Source organism: Sceloporus occidentalis, unplaced genomic scaffold (genome assembly GCF_023333645.1).
Source record: "Sceloporus occidentalis isolate IW3139 unplaced genomic scaffold, rSceOcc1.0.p SCAF_1, whole genome shotgun sequence".
In the NCBI taxonomy this organism is placed as follows: Eukaryota; Metazoa; Chordata; class Lepidosauria; order Squamata; family Phrynosomatidae; genus Sceloporus; species Sceloporus occidentalis.
The window spans coordinates 44,892,973-44,917,595 of NW_028316981.1; the positions used below are offsets into that span (position 1 = coordinate 44,892,973).

Consider the following 24,623-nt stretch of genomic DNA (forward strand, 5'->3'; position numbering starts at 1 on the left):
AATTAAAAACATACAAAAGCTGATATTAAAACAGTAATAAACATTTCAGAGTCATAGTTTTTTTTGTGGGTTTTTCGGGTTATGTGGGCATGTTCTGGAAGAGTTTATTCCTGGAATTTCGCCAGCATCTGTGGCAGGCATCTTCAGAGGAGTCACTTTGTCACTTAAATTGCTTTGGAAAGTGATCAGATCCCACCATGATGGGGCAGACTTGTGTTGCCTACATCTCAGCAGACATTTTGCCACCTGGCTCCTTTTCTTTTTTCAGCTTGCTTTTACAATAAATTATATGAGAGGTTCTTGCAACATGAGCCACTGCAGAATGCTAGCTAACATCACAGTGTTCTGCATAAGGTGACCTACTTGCACATACGTACATTCTCCAGTCATGCTTTAAGCTCCATTTCTGGTTTATATAACAACATATTAGTTTCATCAGATAGCAATACAGAGTTTTAAACAGACATTGTTTTATTTTTCTTCTCTGCACTGGAAAAATATAAATGTTAATTAAAATATGGGAAATATATTTTTCTCCCATCATGTAAATATGTATTCTTGTAGACCAGGAATGAGAAGCATGTGCCCCCTTCCCATTTGGTGTTCCCAACCCTCCCACATTGCTGGGGGGGGGGGGGAACAGGACATAAAAATAGAAGAATTTCTGCTCATACTGTAGAAGACTCCAGGGGTATTGATTCTCCTTTGATTCTCCAAAAAAAACCGTTTTTGCCTTGAAAAAGGAGAGAGTTTACAAAATTAGAAAGAAATGGACTTTCTCTCATTTTCCTTTAGGTTTTGAGTTGGAGGGTCAGCCTCTACTAAGCCTTAAGAACAGGAATTACCGTAGTCCCTGAAGCCCAGAATTTATCCATTCATATTGTAGATAAGTATTAGTAGTTCTTCTTTGTGGTCTCTGCGAATCATACAAATGGGTTTCACTGCGTCTGCGCAGTGCTGTTCAGAAACTTCTGGAATCACTAGGCAAAGTTCACTTTGCAACATATAGAAACTTTTTGGCGGTAACTCCGCCCACCCGTTATAAGGCCCCTGCCTTCCCGCTCTTTCCCCAGTTCCTTTTTTCCGCCGCGCTAGCTGCTTCAGGGAACTTCGCTCGCTCTTTAGCTTGATTGGAATCACTGTGTTTTTGACCATTCGTTGTCTCCCGCCCCTGATAACTTCGGACTCTCAGCTTGTTGACCTCGATTTTGGACTTTCCCTCCGCTTTTGTTTCTTCGGAAGAAGGTCTCCAGCACCTTTCAAAGTGTGACGTTGCGGAGACAAGGTGCCCATCCGGGAAAGGACCACGATCCGAAGACTTGTCCACTCTGCAAGCCCCTCTCTTCGCAGGCTCGGAAGAATTGTGAGTCCTGGCTGACTTCAGCCATCGACCAGGGCAAGACCCATGAGGGGGGCCCCTCTCTTCATCGTCGGCTCCCTCGGCTATGCCGCCTGCTTCTTCTTCCCGGGCCAGCGTGTCCAGCGTGGTGTCTGCCCACCAGTGGCTGAATCGTCCACCACCGCCGATGTGGCCAGTGGTTCATTCAGACCCAGTGCCACCAACAAACCCTCCGAGCACCCCCACAAAACGTCGGAGACTGAAGGTTTCGAGCCCAGGACGGAGTCCAGGAGGAGGGCGTCCCTGGAGGGCTCGCGCTCGAAGGATCGAGCGGATGTGGCCTGTGGTTCATTCAAACCCAGTGCCACCAACAAACCCTCCAAGCGCCCCCACATAACATCGGGGACTGAGGGTTCCGAGCCCAAGACGGAGTCCGGGAGGAAGGCATCCCCGGAGGGCTCGCGCTTGAAGGATCGAGCGGATGTGGCCCGTGGTTCATTCAAACCCAGCGCCACCAACAAACCCTCCAAGCGCCCCCACATAACGTCGGGGACTGAGGGTTCCGAGCCCAAGACGGAGTCCGGGAGGAAGGCATCCCCGGAGGGCTCGCGCTCGAAGGATCGAGCGGATGTGGCCCGTGGTTCATTCAAACCCAGTGCCACCAACAAACCCTCCAAGCGCCCCCACATAACATTGGGGACTGAGGGTTCCGAGCCCAGGACGGAGTCCGGGAGGAAGGCATCCCCGGAGGGCTTGCGCTCGAAGGATCGAGCAGATGTGGCCCATGGTTCATTCAAACCCAGCGTCACCAACAGACCCTCCAAGCGCCCCCACATAACGTCGGGGACTGAGGGTTTCGAGCCCAAGGCCAAGTCCGGGACGAAGGCATCCTCGGAGGGTTCGTGCTCAAAGGAACGAGCGGATGCGGAGGCCCTGGCCGTGCCGGTCCCATCCTCCAAGGCGTCGTCGAAGGCATCATCGAAGGCGTCCCGACACGCCTCCAAGCTGCCCAAGACGAGGGCACCCTGGGTGCCATCAATGAACGCCGCACCGGAGGACGAGGGCAAGGCGACCAAGCCTCAGCCTTCAGGGATCATTGTCCTGTCAGACCTGCCGGGCAATCCCTTCCCCCCTCCCCAAGGAGCGGGGCGAGATGCCGGGATCCTCTAAGAAGAGGCACTCTGAGGGGGCTTTGGACGACTCCATGCCCAAGAGGCCCGAATCCACCCGGTACCAGGTGAGTCAGTGGCGTCCTCCAAAGGCAAGGAGCGCGCTTCGCACAAGACGCGCTCTCCAGCCAAAAGGACTCCGACTCCGATTTCTTCTCGCCCGAAGGAGTCGTCGGCATCGTATGCAGTTTCCACGATCGACTCCCCGCTGCCTTCGACTGTAGAATTTGTCCGCGTCAATGCAGAGACGGCCAGACCTCCATGGAGGGCGTCCTTCCCTCTGACTCTTCACTCAGGCGAGGATGAACCGTCTGATGAGGATCCTTCAGAAGATTCACGAGGCTGAATCTCCGTCTTATGGCCCCTGAGAGAGGGAAGCCCCCGGTGTCGCATGCGAGGGCTTCAACATCCGAGCCGTAGCGGCCCGCTCTGGAATCGGCAGCTTTCAGCTTCCGACGCGTCCCCCACGCGAGTCTGGGTGCCGGATCTCCCACTGGCATCAGACACCGTCTCTGAGCCAGAAATCTTGTCATCTTCGGAGGACCCATCAGACGATGAGGCCTCCATCCAGGCTTCTCCTCAGAGGTTGCACCACCCCGAGCCTTCTTCTCCCACCGGTGATGGCCGCTCTTTCAACGAGCACATCATCAAGATGCCAAGGTCCCTGAACATTGGGCTTTCCTTCTCCGAGGAGAAAGCTCACGACCCAGTCGAACACAGGGTGCACGGCCGTGTACCGTTCCCGCCATCCATCCCGCTGCTGCCGTCCCTGGAGACCTTCGTCAGGCGGCCCTGAGAGGTGCCGGCCTCCTTGGTGAGATCGTCCCGCAGGATTGAATCCCTGTACCAGATCTCTCCATCCAGCGGTTTCTGGTTGACAGGCCACCCCAAACAAAATTCGGCAAAAGTCGAAGGGACACAGCAGACCTTCATCCCCAAACAGACGACGCCTCTGGCAACGCCTACATGGGGGCTTACATCCAGACCTCGATGGAGGGTTTTTTTTGCCATTCATCCCTGACGTCCCGAATGATGTCTAGAGGCGCCTGGTGGAGATCATAGATGAGGCCCGCTCCATAGGGAGCTAGCTCATCACTGCCTCCACAAATGTGGCTGACTGCGTGGGACGGGCCATGGCGGCATCGATGGCTCTGTGCCGACATGCATGGCTGCGTTGATCTGACCTGAACACCAACGGCAGGACAGCTATTGAGGACATGCCACTTCACGGCTCTGGTCTCTGTCACGCTGAGACCGACGAGCGCCTGAACCGCAATTTCAGGATGAAGGCAGCGGCCAAGAACCACGGGATGTCGTCGGCCTCCATCTCGCCCGGCCGGAAGAGACAGCGACCGTGGCAGCCCCAAGGTCGGTCGCATCGGTCTTTCCAGCAAGACCGACAGTCTCAGCAGCAGGACTCCCAGAGGTGGCGTTACCCCTCTCAGTCTTCCTCCTCCTCTGGCCGTCGCAACGCACACACACACACACCCGGTATCGGAAGTCCCGCCATCAGGATACCGACCGGGGGAAGAAGAGAACCCGAGGGGTTCCTCCGCGCTTCGTCTCCCTCCCCTCCGGTTCTCGGACATCTTGAGGCTTTCCCACTACCGCCGGTTCTGGATGGTAACCTTGGCCTCTATTCTGCCTCTACTCCACCAGGGCCGGTGGTTCGTGATGTTCGACCTGGGGGAAGCCCACTTCCACATCGGAAGTCGAGAGTCCCACCGGAGATCCCTCGCCTTCGCCGTCGGCTTCACTGCGTACCACTGCAACGTACTTCCCTTCGGCCTAGCCATGGCCCTGAGGGCCCTCACAAAGTGCATGGCTCCAGTGGTGGTATACCTCCATCAGAGGGGTTACAGAGTCTTTCATACCTCGGCGACTGTTGTTGCCGCCGACTCACAATGGGATTACCAGGAGACAGTCTCATTCGCCTTGCACCCTGGGCGCCCCTCGGCCTGATTGCCTGCGAGGAAAAGCCACTACACACCTGCCGGGCAGGCTAAGTTCATCGGGGCCATCCCCGACTCTGAAGGATGCTCCACCTTTCCCCCTCCGGACCCTTTCAGGCGTTGGCAGCTTCACTAAGCCTTGCATCTCCCACAGAAAGGTGAGACGTCCAGGTAGCCCTAGGCCACATGGCATTGACAACGTTCGTGATGCCGTGGGCAAGGCTTCGCCTCCGGCCCCTTCAGGCCTGTTGCCTCTCAGTCCCCTCAGTCTTCAGACTGATGGAGGACTCCCCGACAAGGTATCTCACGGTACTGAGGCCAATGGCCGCTTCTCTGAGATGGTTGTTGGCTTGCTTCAACGTCTCCATCAAAATGCCCTTCCAGCAACCCCAGCCTCAACTGACTTTGACAACAGATGTTCCCCTGGAAGGCTGGGGCGCCCACCTGCTCGACCTCGTTGTCAAGGACAAGTGGTCCGCCCGGGACAAATGTTTCCACATCAACACGTTGGAGATGCTGGAAGCCGACAAGGCGTTGAGGGCATTCAAATCCGCTGTCGCGGACAAGGTGGTCCTCCTGAGAACAGATGGCACCACTGTGATGTATTACATCAACAAGCAGGGAGACTCCAGATCCAGGACCCTGCTCGAGTTCATTCTGCGCGTCTGGAGCTGGTTCATCCAGAGACAGATGCTCCTCTACGCAATTCACCTGCCAGGAGAGGACAACGACCTGGCGGATTGCCTAAGCAGATCTCCTCCGGTGCCACGAGTAGAGGCTCCATCCGGAGATGGTCAGCGACCTGTTCGACCGGTGGCCCCCCCCCCAAGTCGATCTCTTCGCGACCGAATGGAACAGCCACTGTCCCCAGTTCTGCTCCGGGAGGCGAATGGACGGATCCCTCAGAGACGGGTTCGCCTTCCTTTGGACGGGAGAGCTGCTCTACGCCTTTCCTCCCTTCCCTCTCATCATCAGGGTGGTGTCCAAGATGACAACGGACCAATCGGATGTGATCCTGATCGCTCCGTGGTAACCGTGGCAGCCCTGGTTCGCGTCTCTTCTCCACCTCCAAGAGATGCTCCCTCCGCCTCGACTTCCGTCTGGACCTGCTGTCGATCCAGGACGGCCGGATCCTCCACCCGGACATCGAGAGCCTGCCGCTGGTGGTCTGGAGAATCCAGCCCTAGCCTCATTGCCTGATGCGGTGAGGACTGTGACCCTGCCTATGCAGAAACCATACACCCAGCGGTCCTATGCCATTAGTGGAGGAGGCTTAGCCTCTTCCTTGAAGAGGTTCCTTAGGAGATGTGCCAACTTGCACCCTCTTAGGAGATGTGCCAACCTACACCCCCTTGGGTCGGTACTGCTACCAGCTTGAAGCCTGGAGGCGGTGCTGTCCGCTCTTCAATCCAAGCCTTTTGAACCGATGGCCACGATGGACTTGAGATTGTTGACTTGGAAGACTGCCTTCCTTGGGGTCATCACCTCTGCCCGCTGTGCGGGCGACCTCTGTGCCTTGCGGAGGGACCAGCCCTTCCTTAGGTTTACAAGGATTAGGTAGTCCTCCGGTCAGACATTACTTTCTTGCCTAAAGTACTGCCTGCTTCCCACATGGGCCAGGACATTGTGTTGCCTACTCCGGCATCCAGCCCGACTTTGGACGTAGAGTGAAGCCTGCACTCTCTTGATGCCAGGAAGGCGCTGGTTTTTCACTTGGACATAACCGCTGCCTCCAGTCAGTCTGAGAGACCCTCTCTGTGCTACTCGGAACCAATGAAGAGGTTGCCTGTGTCCGCGCAGAGTTTTTTCCAATGGGTGGCTGGTACCATCCACCTCTGCTATGAACTGTTGGGTAACCACTCCCTGGCAGGGCTCGGTCCCACTCCACAAGGGCAGTGTCACAATCCTCAGCATCCCTGTCGGGAATTCCCTTAGAGGATGTCTGCAAGACTGTTGTCTGGTCCCAGCCTCTGACTTTCATAAGGCATTTACAGGCTGGACACCAGGGCCATCCTAGACGCAGCTTTCGGGAGGGCTGTGTTGGTCTCAGGGTTGCATTGGTTGCACCACTGATGATGTTTGTTTACAAGGTTATGTAAATTATGCCACTGTTTTTACATTCCTGTTGAATGTTGGTTTGCACAAATTGCCATGGGATTGGTCTTGCATGACCTTACGTTCCCTTCTCAGGTTCTGCAATGTTATGGCTGTGTTGAGGTGTTTGTGCACAAACAAAGACTGACTCTTTTATGGTTCAAGGTTTTTATTGTGTCAATGATATACCTTGGTTACCATAGTTTTGGTTTCAGGACACTCCCTCCGCCGCATACCTTAGCTTGTCAGTCTAAACCCATTTGTATGATTCGCAGAGACCACGAAGAAGAAGGACAGGTTGCTTACCTGTAACGGTATTTCTTCGAGTGGTCATCTGCGAATACATACAAATCCCACCCGTCCATCCCCTCAGTGTCCTGCTCTTATTGGCTCTTTCCATCGCCTGCTTGGTGGAAAAATTGCGGAACTGGGGAAAGAGCGGGAAGGCAGGGGCCTTATAACGGGTGGGCGGAGTTACCGCCAAAAAGTTTCTATATGTTGCAAAGTGAACTTTGCCTAGTGATTCCAGAAGTTTCCGAACAGCACTGCGCAGGCGCAGTGAAACCCATTTGTATGTATTCGCAGATGACCACTCGAAGAAATACCGTTACAGGTAAGCAACCTGTCCATATATATCTTCAAGGACTGAGATCTGTTGGGAGAACCTTCCTCTGTGTCCCACCAGTGTGAGAACAGGGGAAAGGGCCTTTTCAGCTGTTGCACCCTACTTTGGAAGCCCAACAGGCATTGACATTGGTCTCATTTTGCCACAAAGAGAGCCAGTATAATTACAGCGCTTTAGAAATAAAGTTTAATAATAATAATAATAATAATAATAATAATAGAAATAAAGTTTAAGAATAATAATAATAATAACAACAACAACAGTATAGCATAGTGGTTTGCATGTTGGACTAGGACTATGGAGATGAGGGTTTGATTCCCTACTTGGTCATGGAAAGCTACTGGGTGACCTTAGACAAGTCACACACTCTCAGTCTCAGAAAATAGCAATGGCAAACCTCTCTCTGAACAAATCTTGGCAAGAAAACCTTGCAATAGATTCACCTTAGGATTGCCATAAGTCAGAAACAACTTGAAGGCATGCAAGAACAACAAATAATAATATTTCTTTATGTCCCTTTTACCATAGGGTGGAACATCCAACATATACAATCTGGAACAAAACAATAAAACACAACACTATAATATATCTAAAAATACTAAAATAATATACTAATATGCTAATGTACTAAAAACTACTACTAAAACAATTCAGCCCATCATTATTTCTAGTTCCTTTGCATATCTTTTATTCTATGACATTTCATCTTTTTAAAGAACTAGCAGTGTTTCATCAGTATTACATAATTTAAATATCTCCCCATCATCACTTTTTAAATATATAGCCCTAGTTGTCCACTCTCGTCCTTTGGAGGTTTTGAAACAGAGGCTGGATGGCCATCTGTCAGGGGTGGTTTGATTGTGAGTTCCTGCATGGCAGGGGATTGGACTGGATGGCTCTTGTGGTCTTTTCCAACTCTATGATTCTGTGATCTTGTGCTTGAAAGTGGTGGGCCAGTTCTCCAACCAAAAGGCTCCCAACATGTCCCATCCTAACATCTGCAATTCTCTTCTTGCATCTCTCCTGTCTCTGATGTGAAATTTGAGGAGCTAAATTTGACACTCGGTCCTCCACTTACATATCCCTGTCTTATGATGTCCTAGCATGTCAGTCAATAACTGTGATGCTCATAACAGGTTACACTGTATTTGTTTTTAAACTATTATATCCTTGATGCTAGAAGGCCTTTATTCACTTACCAACATGTTGTTCTGCATTTTTGTTGTGTAGCATTCGTTTTTTTGCCGACTAACAGAAGATAGGAAGTCAGAAAAATTCTTCAAAGTCTTTTATGATCGCATGAAAGTGGCCCAGCAAGAAATCAAGGCTACTGTCACAGTTAACACCAGTGATCTGGGGAATAAAAAGAAAGATGATGACTCAGACAGGGATGTACCTGCTAGAAAAAGAGGTAACTTTTCAGTGCTGCAGTAGTGTATGGCCCATGAAAGTAAATACTTCATCCTGTAGTTAAGTATTTAATTGCTGCAGTGATTTTTGGTGTACAGCATGGAGTTGAGTTCAGTTTCCCTCTTTGTACATTTGTACAGCTGCTGAAATGATGACTGGTATTCTTAATATTAATGTTTCTGATAGAACAGTTTGACATGTTATTTCATCTGTACTTTTATCACAGATTACTCTACAGTCACTAGGTCTAAAATTTTGCAGCTAGAAACAGACTTCTATATTTTTTTTCTATATTATAGACTTCTATATTATTATTTAGATGTGATGGACCAGGATGTGTACTAACAATCTCACTCTTCGTTTTCTTTTATCTTTATTCTCGTGTACTGAAGCACACATTCCATGCATGAGTGCATATTGCCAGTACCATGGAACAGAAGGGATTTTATTGCACTGACATGGTATCTGTGATCCAGCAGTGTCACTGACATTGTTATGCCTGAAGCACATCCACAAACTGGGGGTGGGGGAGTAGATGGATATTGTAGGTATTGTAGGAATAGATATTGTAGGGCATCAGTTGGGAGTCTGAAGGCAAGAGAGAAAAAGCAGTGGAGTCTTGACAGTCACCTTCCTCTTTCCAGTGTATCCCTATTGAAACATAACTTGCCTATGTAAAAGGCAAGAAGAATGGTTTGGATCTAAACCTAATACATTGGCCTAAATTCTAATTGAATCAGTGGATTTTATGTATGTATTGACTTGTCAAGTTGCCATTAATTATATGATTCTCATTTCATTGGATCTAACAATTGGACTTTAGACCTATAATTTAACTATTGACATTAATAGACCTTAATTTGGTCATGACCTCAATCACAATGATTGTAATAGGTTCATGGTATAGCAGCCCACTATAAAGAAGTCTGACAGACTAGTAGATACTGACATCTAATTTTTCTGTCCATTATTAGAAGGAGATTCCGTTCATGGAGGGAGAATTGCACTCATGGATAACCACAGTGAGTGGTTATCTAATCTGTTATCTTTAAAATGTATAAATGAATAAATTTATATATACAGTCTGCCCGCACCATGCGCAGGCTTGCCATCCATGGACTTGAGCTCAGATAGACGGCATGCCTGGGGGGACAAAATGGTGCCCACGTCCAGGAGTGTGCCCCATTAGAATTAATGGGACTTGAGGTCCTGCTTTTCTCTCTTTTTTTGCATACATGGGGGTAGTGCTCCAGAACGGATCCCCCACGTATACAAAGGGAACACTGTATATGAGAAGAAGCATGAAATGAGTGTGCACTGAACCATCAGAAATAATATACCTAATATACCATATATACTCAACTATAAGTTGATCTCATTTGTAAGTTGAGGGCAGGTTTTGGGGCCAAAATTATGGATTTTGGTATGACACATGGCTAAATCGAGGGTAAAATTTAGGAGCATGTAACAAAGGATCTATGAAGCAAAGGAAAACAAAGCCAAAGAACTTATAAAATACCAGCAGGAATAACTGTCTGTGTTTACACTATAGGCTGGATGGATGAGAGAATGGAAGGGGGTCAGTGCTTCCACGACAGATTACACTCTTCCCTTTCAACAAGGGATGGTTCCTGTCTGTCTGTCTGTCTGTCTGAGTTAAAGTACAGTACTTACATTGACCCGTGAATAAGTCAACTCAGATTTCTTGGGTCAGTTTTTTGACTAAAATTTCTACACATATACATGAGTATATACAGTATTCATTATACTGATCTCAGTGCACTTATTACAGAAGTGGAATACTTTCTCTGGTGTATATGAATACTCTGCTGGAAGTGGTGGGTTGATATGCTAAGTTGCCTTCATTGTCATCTGTTAATGGATTTTGTCACTATTTATTGTAGCACTGAGGGAACCCATGGTCCAAATAACTGAGGAAGTGAGAGATCAGTTGGTTGAGGCCTCTGCTGCAACTAGGAAGGCATATAACACTTACAGGAGAGAAGCTGATCCTGATGAGCATTATTCAGCAGGAGATGGAGCACAGTCTGCAGCAGACAAAAACAAAGATGAACTGGAGATGAGTCCTGTTATCACAATAATGCAACCCATTCTGCGTTTCTTGCAGCTGCTTTGTGAAAATCATAATCGGGACCTGCAGGTAGGCTAATTGGATGCTTGAGTATCTTATGGTTTCTGCAGTCTTTGCAGCTGAAACAACTATCGGCCTGTATCACTGCTGCCTTTTTTTAGGGAAGGTGATCAAGAGAGCGATCGCTCTCCAGCTTCAATGGATCTTGGATGAAACGGATTTTCTAGACCCATTTCAGACCGGCTTCCGGGTGGGCTATGGAGTTGAGACTGCCATGGTCACCTTAGTCGATGATCTCCATCTGGACATGGACCTGTTAGTGCTCTTGGACATCTCGGCGGCTTTCGATACCATTGACCATGGTATCCTTCTGGATCGCCTGAGGGAGTTAGGTATCGGGGGCACTGTGCTCCAGTGGTTCCGTTCCTACCTCTCGGATAGATTCCAGATGGTGCAGCTGGGGGACGTCTGCTCCGATAAGGGGGAACTGACATCTGGTGTCCCTCAAGGAGCTATTCTGTCCCCCATGCTATTCAACATTTACATGAAACCGCTGGGAGAGATGATCCGGAGACACGGGGCGCGTTGTTATCAGTACGCTGATGACACCCAAATATGTTTCTCTGTGTCTCCGACTGATGCAGTGACTAGGGATGGCATCTCTCCTCTAAATGCCTGCTTGGAGTCGGTAATGGGCTGGATGAGGGAAAACAAACTCAGTTTGAATCCAGAGAAAACGGAAGTACTGGTGATAGGTTCCCCGGGTCCGGGCGGTGAGATTTGCCATCCCATGCTGAACGGGGTCACGCTCCCCTTGAAGGACTCGGTTCGCAGCTTGGGAGTACTCCTGGACTCGTCGCTCCAGCTGTCATCTCAGGTGGATGCGGCAGTCAGGAGTGCTTGTTATCAGCTTCGGCTGATACGCCAGCTGCGCCCCTACCTGGACTGGAGGGACCTTGAAACTGTAGTACACGCTCTGGTAACCTCTCGATTGGATTTCTGTAATGCTCTCTACATGGGGCAACCCTTGTACCAAACCTGGAAGTTACAGTTAGTGCAAAATATGGCAGTGAGACTGGTCGCTGGGTGTTCCAGGTCAGATCATATAACACCAATCATGAAAGACCTTCATTGGCTGCCTATGCGCTTCCGGGCTCAATACAAGGTGTTGGTTATGACCTATACAGCCCTAAATGGCTGGGCCCAGGGTACTTGGAGGACCGCCTCTCCCCATATAATCTGCCCCGCTCACTCAGGTCAGCAGGGAAGAATCTGCTAGAGGTCCCAAACTGCACGTTATGCAAGGACTTTGCAACGGGTCTTTTCCATCTCAGCCCCAAGATTATGGAATAATCTTCCAGATGAGCTCCGCTCCACCACATCTTTAGATACTTTTAAGAAGAACCTTAAGACCTTCTTCTTTTCTCAAGCCTTCCCCCCATGAGATGTTCCTTCACGTTTCACCCCCTTGGTTTGATGACCTTGTGATGTTTATGGATTCCCCACTCAGCTGAACCTGTTGTTTTTATTGTTTTTAGATACTGTTTGAATTGTTTTTATCTTGATGTATTTTTTACTTAAACTTGTACGCCGCTTTGATCAAAATTGGAAAAGCGGGATATAAATAAACTAATTATTATGATTATGATTATGATTATATTTTATTTAAGCTGAAGTGTAATATGAAGCCACATGCTTCCTGCAATGAATGGCAATGCCAGCCATTTTTGCTGTCTGTTTGAAATAGATCCCCATTGGTTTCCTTTACCCCGCCAGATCCAACACTGTAAAAAGTATTAATGTACCATTCAGTCTCCCATTCTCTTGCCTTTATCCATTTGTTCTCCCATCCTCTTAATGGAAATGCCTAGTTGCTTTGGTTCTCTGCATAGCATAATTGTGTGTTGAGACAGTGAAGATTATCGCACCGGGGTTAAAACGTTCCCCAGTGCGTTCTAATGTGCGCACGGAGCGTGATGGGAACCCGATGTCGCCCAGAACGCTAGTTTACTGCACACAGGAATGCCGCCGCCAAGTGTTCCCATCGCGTTCCCATTGAGTTCCTGGGGACGCCATTTCTGGGAACTGTTTCAAAGCGTCCCCAGAAATGGCATCCCCTGAACTCGATGGGAACGCGACGGGAACGCACAGCGGCGGCGTTCCTGTGTGCAGTAAACTAGCGTTCTGGGCCCCATCAGGTTCCCATCATGCTCCGTGCGCGCCCCTGGCGCGTGCACGTTAGAACGCACCGGGGAACGTTTTAACCCTGGTGCGATAATCTTCAGTGTGAGAAAGAGTCTCCATGTGGAAAGACACCTTTGTTTGCCCAGAGTTCCCCTTGCGGGGGAACTCGGTGTATATCCCCATGCTGTGTGAATGCAATTTTAGGCAGGCACTTCCGTTGTGGATGGTAGCAGAGAACTTGGAGTTAGAAAGTTAGTGGGTTAAAATGAAACTTTTGTTGCTAAAACACATGTTTGCATAGATTGAACTGCTGAACCAAAATAAAACTGAAGATTCTTTCCTCCATCTCCATAGAACTTCCTGCGTTGCCAAAACAACAAGACCAATTACAACTTAGTATGTGAGACACTGCAGTTTTTGGACTGTATTTGTGGCAGTACAACTGGAGGACTTGGTCTTCTTGGACTATATATTAATGAGAAAAATGTAGCGCTAATTAACCAGACACTGGAAAGTTTGACAGAATATTGCCAGGGACCATGCCATGAAAACCAGGTAATACAATTGCTGCAAGTGGACAGAATGGCACAGATGATAAATTGGGGATCCAGCTGGAATTCTGAGAACTCTTTTCTGTTCTTAACTGAATATTTTATAGTTTCTGTCTCAGAGGACCATAGAGAGTAATGTATAGAAATGCACTTGCTATTGCTATTGCTATATTTTTGGGATGTAGGGAATCAGAGAAGCCTCACTGCGGAATATGTCAAAGGCTACCTTCATAGCAACATTGCAGCTAGCCATCTCATATTCTAGCAAGCCAGCATTTTGTCAACTTTTGTGATTGACAGGAATGTTGTCAGATTGGAACCATTGCAAAGAAATGAAGCTGATTATAGTTATATAATTCTTTTGTTTTTGAAAATCCATGAGGTATCTGACTACAATACGATAAAGAATATAAAAAGTAACTGTCATAGAATGCATGATGAAATTAAAAATTAAAGCAAAAATGCAAAACATAGGTATTCCCTCCCTCCAAGACTCTACTTGTCAATGCAGTGCCTTATTGCTTAGAGATCATGTTTTCTTTGTTTATGGCTAGCCATTATAAAACAGTCGTAGGAATATTCACTTTACCTATTTATTTCCTTTCTTCCTCACCATATAGAACTGCATTGCCACTCATGAGTCCAATGGTATTGATATAATTACAGCATTAATTCTCAATGACATCAACCCTCTGGGGAAAAAGAGGATGGATCTTGTATTAGAACTGAAGGCAAGTAAATATTTTATCAAAATGGACAGTACACAAAGGGAAGCCAAAACCTTTATGTACCGTATTTTCTGGCGTATAAGACGACTGGGTGTATAAGACGACCCCCAATTTTTCCAGTTAAAATATAGAGTTTGGGATATACTTACCGTATAAGACTACCCCTTTTCCAACGCACACCAAATAAATTTTTTAAAAACATCAGATTTGATTTCAATATGGTAATTTTAATTCAAATGCTTATGACATGCAGGTACTTAGCAGGAAAACTTGTTGTATACAAAGCCTGGCTGGATTGATCAGCTCTCCCTGCCTGCCCAGCCCTCCCTTGTCTCCAAGACTATCAGAGCGGTAGTGCAAACACAGCTCTTTTATCCATACCCCGCAACCGTTTTTGAGCTCCCCCCACCATATGCGGCGACCACAGATTCTCCGGTCTGGCTTGGAAGTTTCAGCACCTGCCCTATAAGATGACCCTCGACTTCTGAGAAGATTTTCCTGAGTTAAAAAGTAGTCTTATATGCCAGAAAATACAGTCAATAACATTTGTGATATGTTGAAGAGACTGATGAGCTTGCAAGACTTTAAATGTACTTGGGGTGCCCAGGACAGATTTCTTTAAAATGTTTTAACAAATGATCTATAGCATTTTATTTTTAAAAGTTCTCATGTTCTTAATGTATGACATAGAATTAGTTGAGGTTTCACATGAAATAAATTTGTGCCATGCATTTCAAAGACTGTTTTAAATATTATTTAATTAGAAGATTGCATTATACAGAATTATCATAGAGTGTTCAGAGGACCGTTGACATATCATCAGAAAAGTATAAACCACCAGTACTGGGCCAGAAGCTAATACCAGTACCATCAAATGAGGCACTGTGATTTACTTAGCTGTTTTGTAATTGAGAAATAGGCAGAATACTAAAGCTGTATATCTAGATTCTAGGACAAAAGCTGCCCTTGAATAGTCTTACTTATAATTGATTCCTCCCAGCCAGATTTTGTAGTGGGAATTCTGTTGAAAGCAGGACAAAAAGCTCCTTGACTGACTGCAAAGGAAAAGATACTAAAGGTTGAGTCTCCTTTATCCAAAATCCAAAATATTTCAAAATCTAAAACTGTCCACGTGGGTGGCTGAGATATTGACACTTTTGCTTTTCTGATGATTCAGTGCACACAAACTTTGTTTCATGCAGAAAATTATTAAAAATATTCTGTGTAAAGTTATTTTCTGGCTACGTGTATATGGTATATATGAAACATAAATAAAAGTGATGTTTAGACTTGGGTCCCATCTCCAAGGTATCTCATTATCTCTTTTAAGGCAAACTCATCCTGTAACAATTGTGATCCATTAGTTAGATCAAGAGCGATTAGCATACAGATTTTGGAGATGGGTTGAATGAAATCAGTGGGATTGACATTTAGTGAATGTTTGGCTGGTGAAAAGAAGAGTGCAGAAAGAGTGGGCTACATCCATCACTGTAAGTATTCAAGAAAGAGTTCCACTCTCAGATAGAAGGGAATCATAGAATCATAGAGTTGGAAGAGACCACAAGGGCCATCCGGTCCAACCCCCTGCCATGCAGGAAAACTCAGTCAAAGCATCCCTGACAGATGGCCATCGAGCCTCTGTTGAATCATGTCTACTCAAACTGATTGGCTGGCAGGGTTTTCTCAGCTCCTTCCTTCAGTTTCTCTCTTATCTCTGCCCAGTGTTCGAGTGTTTGTGAACAGTTATTGAACATTTTATTTATTTATTTATTTATTTATTTAATTCAATCCATATATCACCTCCTTGGCACAAACAGTATTTGGGACAGCAACCAACACAAAAATATAAGCTTAACTGCAAAATTATATTCAAGATATAAAAGCAAATAACTTCAAAGCACCTTGATCAAAAATAGATAAATAGCACCAATAAGTTAAAAACTAACTCAGGAAATAGCTTAGAAGCCATAAACCAGTATGAATGGAAACCTCATTGAGCCTTTAATATACACATACTGTACTAAAGTATCTTAACTTTGGAAGCTTGTTTCAGAGGGAGGAAATCATTATACAGTAGCTGTGTCATATAAATATATGATAATTCCTTCTGTGTTGATACACTGTAATCCTCCCCATGGTCCATGTCCCATGGAGAGCCTCCCCATGAAGTGAGGGCTCTCCTCTTCAGACTTGTTTCCCTGTGGATTAAAAAAAATACCACTGGGAACTGTTATGCTGCTCTCCTCACTTGTTGATTTGCTTTTTTAAGTTTTAGTTTGGATGGCTCCCCTTTTCCTGTTCTTAACATCAGCTAGCCTGAAATAGGACCCTTATTCCAGTAATACTGTTGAAGCCTCTTAAAGAGAGGAATTGGACTGTATACATAAAGTATGCTATATAGAACTGCTAATCAATTATTTTTCCTTTACTTCCACCAGAACAATGCCTCTAAGTTGCTCTTGGCTATAATGGAAAGTAGGCATGACAGTGAGAATGCAGAAAGGATCCTTTATAACATGAGGCCCAAAGAACTGGTAAGTTTCCAGGAATGTGCTCCGAAGCTTTTAGGGGTTACAAACTGATTTGGCAGCATGGAATTGTCTTCGTACCAGTAGCATGACTAAAATTTTACTGCGTAATCTAGTCTTTTTGTCAAGTGAGTGTTACTGTACTCAGCAGTAAAATTAGTAGAGCCTTCAATCACTTAGTTCCATTTGAATAACATATATAATACATCATTTAATACATTAGTAAGGTAAAAAGTTCTGTTTAAATTATAGTTGTAAATGTTACTAAATCCTCAGTCACATATTTCTACTGAAGCTGATCCATTTTGTTAGTCTAAGCAGTAAAAATAGCATATTTCCTAGGCATCTTTGGACAAAAAATATGCTTAGTCAAGGAGAGAAGATAAAATTGATCTCATGAGTTTGGATAGTATTCTGAAAGCATTGTGGTTCATAACCAAACTTTGTTCCCACCAACAGAGGGACAGGCTTAATTTGTGTGTGTGTGATGTTAAAGTGTTAGATCTCATTGTTCATAACTGAGACATATGGAGGCCTCAAGACCTCTGAAGGAGAAGCTGGTCAGGTCTAGCCGAAGGTAGCCATCATAGCTCAGGGAATGCTGTGAAGGGGGACCACAGGAAAAAAATTGTAATAGAACAGACAAGCCAGGCAGGAGAAAGGTGAGAGGCCAGACAGGGAAAGGTGGCCCAGACATAAAGAAATGATGGTATAGATATAGGGGTTTGATTTCAGAAAAATAGGGATAAGATCTCAGTCAGATAGAGAGAACAGGAGAGCTGAAACAGTGGCAGAACAGTCAGTAAGAAGGGAGAACTGACTCTGGTTTTGGGGTGCTATGAATGAGCAGAATGTTATGGTGTTATTTTCTGTGTCTTAATAAAACTCAATTTATTCAATATTCTTTGTTTTCAGCTACCTCTGTCTATCTCTATAAAGCCTGATAAAAGGATCAGGTGATGCTTACCACAACAAGCCTCCAAGACAACACAGCCACAGGGGTCACCCTGAGGCTCTCATACCCAGTCCAGGAAGGGAACTAGTGAGGAACACGGGTAGGATGAGTGCCAGGATCCCAGTAGAGAAGTTTGTTGGGTTTGCCCTTTCTCCTGGAGACATTTGTATCCTCTAGAAATGTGAAAGATTGGGTCCAAAATGTGAAGGATCCAAAGCAGTGTTGAAGGTGGTGGTGCAGGGGAACTCTGCCAGTGGGATTCTTCTACTGAATCAAAACTTTTCCATAGACAAAAGGAATCTTTTTTTCTTTTTGGAAAGGAAACTTAGAGACTATCTTTTAAGTTTCAGAGCCAATCTAGGAGAGAGACCATGGCCAAAATCAGCGACACTTTTTTTCCTTTTCTGACACATTCCTGTGAATTTTCCCTTCCTTCCCAAGCAGCAATGGCGTAAAAGCTTTGTAGCATCTGTTGACTAGTCTGACAGGCTAGGAAGCTGTGGTGGTCCAGCTGCCCACTCTGTCTGCTTCAGTAAAGATCAAATAGCAAGAGGAGAGAAACTCTGCAGGATGCTCAAATGTATTTTTGTGGATCTGCTGTCAGATTCATGGTGGGTTGTTGAGATGTAATGGAGAAGAGCTTAAAATAATCCTTTGCAACACACTACTAAATTTGACTAGTAGTTTAGATATAAAAAGCCATTTAATAGCTTCCAAGAGTTACTTTCTGGCCTGCATTAACAAATAACAAAACACAGAGCAGGAATGCCATAGTATACACTGAAAGTCTGTAAACTCACCACATTTTGTGTTAGTTATGGCAGGAGTCAGATGAGTGTGATGCAAGGTATTATCCAACAACAATGGAGTGAACTGGGAATAAAGTTTCAGTCTTTATTTTGGCTTGCATTCATTCCACTGAGTCAAATTATTTCTGCTGTAGACTATATTTGGCAACAAATACCAGCTGCTGTGAAAATGAATACATTAACTTGAGCCAAAGACCACTATTTAAAAGGGCAAGAGGGAATAAATGTAAAATTCCTTTAGTGGTCTTTCTAGAAAATGAGAAGGAGTATAAGAATCAGTCTGTATGCTTGAAATTTGTTTTGACTTCCTTTATCTCAGTTTTGATTCTTTTTTTTTTCCAGTTTTGAGTTTGATTTCTTTTTCCCCCCCAGGTGGAAGTGATTAAGAAAGCTTATCTGCAAGGTGAGGTTGAGTATGAAGATGGAGAAAATGGTGAAGATCTTGCTGCATCTCCTAGAAATGTGGGGCATAATATTTATATATTGGCGCATCAGGTACAATTTCGTTTATACAAGATAAATTTTAGGCCTAGTTAGATCCATTTATTCCATACTAGTAAACCTATACCCACCCCACAAAAAGTGCTTCAGTTCAGATGTAATGAGATGAAGACTCTTGTTGGGGCTTTGATGCAACCATTCTGTAAATCTGGCCTTTTTTGTCACTGGGCAGCTATATTGATTGTGCACACACCAATTATTCCAGCCCATATAGATGTTTGGAAGAATCATGGTGTCTGCCTTAGTAGGTGCCACATTCACTGGTAGAAATGTTGCATAAAGTTTCAGAAAGCATAGTAGTTCCCCTTTTCCCTCAAATAGTGCTCACCCTATTTTTCTCATTCATCACTGAAATCCTACAGCTATGGTGTAGGAAGCTCAGATTCAAAATGCTTCAAGTTCCTGTAGGAAAACAGCTTATCACTGTCACTCATCATGTCAAGATACCCCCTGCCTGTTCTATGGGCTGATCCCTAAAATAGACAGGAAATGCTGGAATTGTGGAGAGGAAAGGGAAATATTAGTGAGATGCCAGTCACAGTTGCCAATTGTGACATAGATGGTTGCACCCAACCAGTAGTTGCCCCCATTAGTTCTGTTTTCAGTGCTGAAGCATGGTCAAACCCTCAAAACAAATGTTTTGTTATGCGCGCCCCGACACATGCTGCTACTTGCAAGCCATTGTTAAGCACCTTGTCAGCATTCATTTCAGCAATTCTGGAACATATCCCAGATAAATTTCCTCTTCAAACATAGGGATGGCCATACATTTCCTCAATAAATTACTGAAAGAAGTTAGTGTTAGTAGTGGTGTTGGTGTTTGGTGCTTATTGCAGTTCTGACATGCTGTGCATTTTTTAATTTAATTCCTCTGCAGTGGTTTTTGTTGCCAACCTCATTGTTATGTCTTATACTTCATACCAACTGAAACAATAATGGTTTTCGTAACCAGTGTTGCATCTGCATTCATTCTTGTGGCTTCTGTCTTAAGCCATGTGGACTTGTGGGACTGTGTTCATATAGGACGTATGTTAATATGTGCCATAGCAGTGGCCTTCAGGGAACCCTTGTACCTTAAATACTGTTCCTATCCAGGATGTGTGCTCATAAATACTATACTTTCAAATTTCTTGATGTGAAGGAAGAAAGAAGAAACATAACACATGCAGCAGGCATTTGGTGGCAGGTTGGAGAAAGTGGAACTATGGATAATGACCCTAATGTTGTAACAGAAATTTCAGGAAACTTAAATTTCTAGGATTGGCAGAGCAATAGGATTGGCAAGAGGACCTAGTAATTGAAAATCCATAAGTTTATTTCCAATTGTCGACAAAGGAAAACAATGAACTCAGTGGAATTCAAGTTCCAAAAGCTGAGACCCCGAACAAGACAAAATGGCTCTTTTTATATTATTCAAGACAAAGAAGCTTCTTCAATACACCTGATTGGCTAATTACAATTTAAACATACAGAATTCTTACAATCAGAACAGAAATACATGCATACATTAAAACTGCATCATCACTCCTTACCCCCTCCTGTAGGAATTCAGTGGCTTTCCTCCAAACCTTGCTCCTGAATGTCCTTATCTCAGTAGTTTATGTTATGTCTTTTTACTGGTGCCAGCTTCCATCCAGGTCAAGATGCACTCATTATTCCTTTGCTCTAGTTTTTCTAAACTCCAAGCCTTTATTTCAAAAACCATCTCTCTGGCTGACAAAGGTGACTCCATCTTTCTATAGTTTTTTATTTCAACAAGGAATATTTCCACCACAATGTAAGATTAGCTTCAGAAAATTCCTTGTTCTGAAATGGTAAAGTCCTGCCTGGATCCTTGGTGTTTGTATTTTGCTTTTTAAAAAAGCAGGGTAGTAATTCTTTGCTTATTCTATCCTAGCATTGGCCTGAGGTCAGTATGCAGTTTCATCTAAAATAAAACAAATCTGTTTTTCTTTAACTTTCTTAGCGATGAATTGTTTCAAACAATTGGTACCAACATAGTAACCCCTTTCCCTCCATATCTATTTATTTTAGCTTGCTCGCCATAACAAAGAATTGCAGAACATGTTGAAGCCTGGAGGTCAGATAGATGGAGATGAAGCTTTGGAATTTTATGCCAAGCACACAGCTCAGATTGAGGTAAAATCTACACTAAAATTGTTGTTAGCATCCACTTTGATAAACTGAAAAAAATTGCATTTTTGTTGTAATTTTTCTTGTTCTTTTAAAAGAAAATAATAATCTGATTTTGTTGTATTTGGGGGGAAATTCTCCATAAAACATCTGAAAGCTGGGTGCTTCTCCCCTGTATGAAATAGTTTTTCATACACACCATATGGTCATATTTGAGATCTATAACCATTACAAATTCTACTAAGAATTAAATGCTTTTGGTATGGTTATGCTCTAGTGATATTCTTTAAGGCCTTAAGTAAACAAAGTTTGGCCTGCAGCCATAGGCCTATATTTGTATAAAACCATTAGTGAGTAAATAGCTATCCTCTAAATCTGAAATGTTACTGAAACAAGGGGAAAACATAAAGCAAATGGTGTTATTATGGTCTCAAGAGAGACCATACAGAAAATCTAGGCAAGTGAGGTTTTCTATGGTAACGAGTTATTCTGCCACATTTTAAACTTTCACCATGTAAATTACTCCTTCATTTTCTCTTACACAGATTGTTAGGTCAGATCGTACCATGGAGCAAATTGTCTTCCCTGTGCCAAGTATATGTGAATTCCTTACTAAGGAATCTAAACTACGGGTCTATTACACCACAGAGAGGGATGAACAAGGCAGTAAGATCAATGACTTTTTCTTGAGATCAGAAGACCTCTTCAATGAAATGAACTGGCAAAAGAAACTAAGAGGTATACAACTTTGAAGCAGAAGGCTGGTTTTCAAGATAGCCATACTTGATTTGTGAGGCTACTATTTTCTGATTCAGCCTCTAAGGAATTTTATTTTATCTGTGTTCAGGCTCTCTTATGGGGTTTTATTCACTCTAAAGTATTTGTTAGCAGGGGGCTATTTTGATTGCAAAGAAAGCAACCTAGAATCATGTGGCACCTTAAAAACCTTCAGCTCTACAAACTTGTATGAACTTGTTCCCAGTCCACTTCATCTGGTATTTTTTTCTGCCTGCAGTGCTAATACTTATTCCCTAGCACATATTTGTGAGTGGTGCATCCTTTTACTTGGTACTGAAGGGAGAGGAAAGTGCATTTTTAGAATGGTGGTGGTTTAGTGAAGAAGTTGGCATGAATGTCTTGTTCTGTGAACATTGCTTGTTGTTCCCTGCATCTCACTTCCAGCATTACTGTCAGCATTGCTCAAACGCTGGTAAGATTACTAAAGTCCAAACTGATAACCAGCTGAACATGTATCAGCACGTGCCACTGACCTCTTGTCCCCCTGTTGCAACTTCCCATCCAAGGTTTACTGGAGAAATCAATTTATATGGCAAAACTTAGGAATTAATACCCGTGATGGCTCACTTTAAAAAGTTTGTGGGGTGGGACACAGAATTCAAGAAGGGGCTGGAAATTTGTTGTTGATACAAACTAGGTTTGGTTTAACACCTGAACATCATAGAAGACAGTAGCTAGGTAATTCTTTGGAAGATGCACTAAGTACAGAGGGAATGTCCAAATGGCATCTTTTCTTTTCTGGATGTTTTGGTTGCGGACAGAAAGCTGGCAATGAAGGCAAGAATAAATTGGCTACTGTGCCCATGGAAGAGGAGGAAGATGACAATGATGATCCCAAGAATAGGTCATTGTTTCAGTGGTCATGCATGTTCGCTTGGAAAGACCCAAAGAGCAGTGTATAGGAGTTCCAAAGGATACAGGGTCTTTTCTGGCCCTCTTTTCTGCTCTTTCCTTCGTTCTACCATTTCCTTGAGTAGCTTCTGTGCTAAGGAGGGGTGCATTCTGTGGGAATTCCTTCCACCCTATTTGCAAGCTGAGGGGCTTTCTGCCTGCATGTTGAACTGTTTTTAGCCCTGCCAGAGTGAATTCCATTGAACAGTCAGCGATTTGCTCCTTGACCCACCAGTCAAAACCTTCAAGAGATGCGCTTAGGGCCTGCTGTTTAACTGTAGCTCACTTTTTCTTTTGGGGAAATCACTGACTTCTGCCAGGCCAAAGGGGGATGCTAGAGGTTCGTAGTAATGTTACAGTTGTATCTACAACTTACTTTTTCTGAAGTAACCGTTTAAACATGACTCTTATTATTTTATTTTTAAAAACATTTTTCCTCAAACAGCTTCTTCATTGGCTTCTTCTCCACTTCTGACTTAGGTCCAAAACATACTGCAGAAACAATCCAATTTGAGACTGCTTTAACTGCTCTGGCTCAGTGCTAAGGAATCCTGGGAACTGTAGTTCATTGTGGCATCAGAGCTTTCTGACAGAGAAGGCTAAATGTCACACAAAACTACAGTCTCCAGCATTCCCTCGCACTGAATCAAGGCAGTTAAAACGGTCTCAGACTGGATTATTTCTGCAGTGTGTTTTGGACCTGAAATACATCAGGATGCTGATGGGCTGCTATGAATAGCTGAGGGACTGTATTGTATAGACCTGCTTCATGGCCAAAGATACATTCAGCAGATGGGATATCTGCTTCTGTTTCATGCAATAGTCCACTCTTGCTTTCTTAGTCTAAAGCACCCTGCAGAAATAATCCATTTTGAGACTGCTTTAACTGCCTTGGCTCAGTGCTAGGGAGTCCTGGGAACTGTAGTTTCTTATGGCACCAGACCTCTCTGACAGAGAAGGCTGAATGTCTCAGAAAACTACAGTTCCCAGAATTCCCTCGCACTGAGCCAGCGCAGTTAAAGCAGTCTCAAACTGGATTATTTCTGCAGGGTATTTTGGGCCATAGTTTAGCCTCACCATATAGAATATACTAATGTAAATGACTGAGGGCCATCCTACATGTGACATTATGAATGTAAATGCCTCTGGAACTCTTGGTTTTTTATTACCGAAGAAGAGCTGGTGGCAAAGTCATATTGGTCTAGAGAAGGGACGAAACACAGGAGGTTGAGAGCTTTTATGCATGGCCCCAGTCTGGATTATATCATTTCCTACAGCAGCAGTTTGCCCCAGGAGGAGTACCATCAGCATCAATGGCAGCTTTTCTTCTGGGCCAAAAAGTAGCTGCGGGTTGAGATTTTGGCAGGGATGAAAACTTAAACTCACTTGACTCAACCAGTTATCCTATGCTGTAATACCAATGAAGAGCCTGCAGCTGAGTGTTGATAAACAGAAATTAAACATGCAAGGGACACATGTTTACCACAATACCTACATTTCTACACCAAACATGGGGCTGTAAATTAAAATTTGGGTGAGTTGGTTATAGAAGGTCAGACTGCACAAAGGTCTATGCCTGTGCAGGGTGAACATTCCAACCTTTCCTATTTTTAACACATAACTGTTCTTTGCTATCGTAGTGCTTGTAAATCTGAGCGATATATAAAAAGCTGGTTTCTGTGTAATATGGCCTTTGATCTGAGAAGGCTTCTCTAGGAACGGAATACCCTGAACCTGCCAACTCTGCAAACAACAGTTAAAAAGCTATTTTAAATTGGGGTAATAAAGATTTCTACAATTGATACCGTGTGATTCTAGGAAAAGTTGGCAATACATTGGTCTCTAGGGATTTCTATTCTGTGTA

General features: G+C 44.5%; 1 protein-coding gene across 8 annotated transcripts in view; it reads left to right on the plus strand.

Moving 5' to 3' along the window:
* The window catches only part of LOC149321350 (inositol 1,4,5-trisphosphate-gated calcium channel ITPR1), a 273,413-nt gene that overhangs the window by 204,014 nt on the left and 44,776 nt on the right, over positions 1-24,623 (plus strand). For 4 of the 8 annotated variants that reach the window (XM_089520074.1, XM_089520084.1, XM_089520093.1 and 1 more), the window contains 9 exons: positions 8,410-8,590; positions 9,564-9,611; positions 10,494-10,750; positions 13,220-13,420; positions 14,037-14,147; positions 16,583-16,678; positions 18,809-18,931; positions 20,972-21,076; positions 21,616-21,808. In XM_089520074.1, the coding sequence (XP_089376200.1) occupies positions 8,410-8,590; positions 9,564-9,611; positions 10,494-10,750; positions 13,220-13,420; positions 14,037-14,147; positions 16,583-16,678; positions 18,809-18,931; positions 20,972-21,076; positions 21,616-21,808 (1,315 nt within the window). The remainder of the gene's footprint in view (positions 1-8,409; positions 8,591-9,563; positions 9,612-10,493; positions 10,751-13,219; positions 13,421-14,036; positions 14,148-16,582; positions 16,679-18,808; positions 18,932-20,971; positions 21,077-21,615; positions 21,809-24,623) is intronic. The other 4 variants (XM_089520102.1, XM_089520122.1, XM_089520112.1 and 1 more) reach the window with 1 other exon arrangement.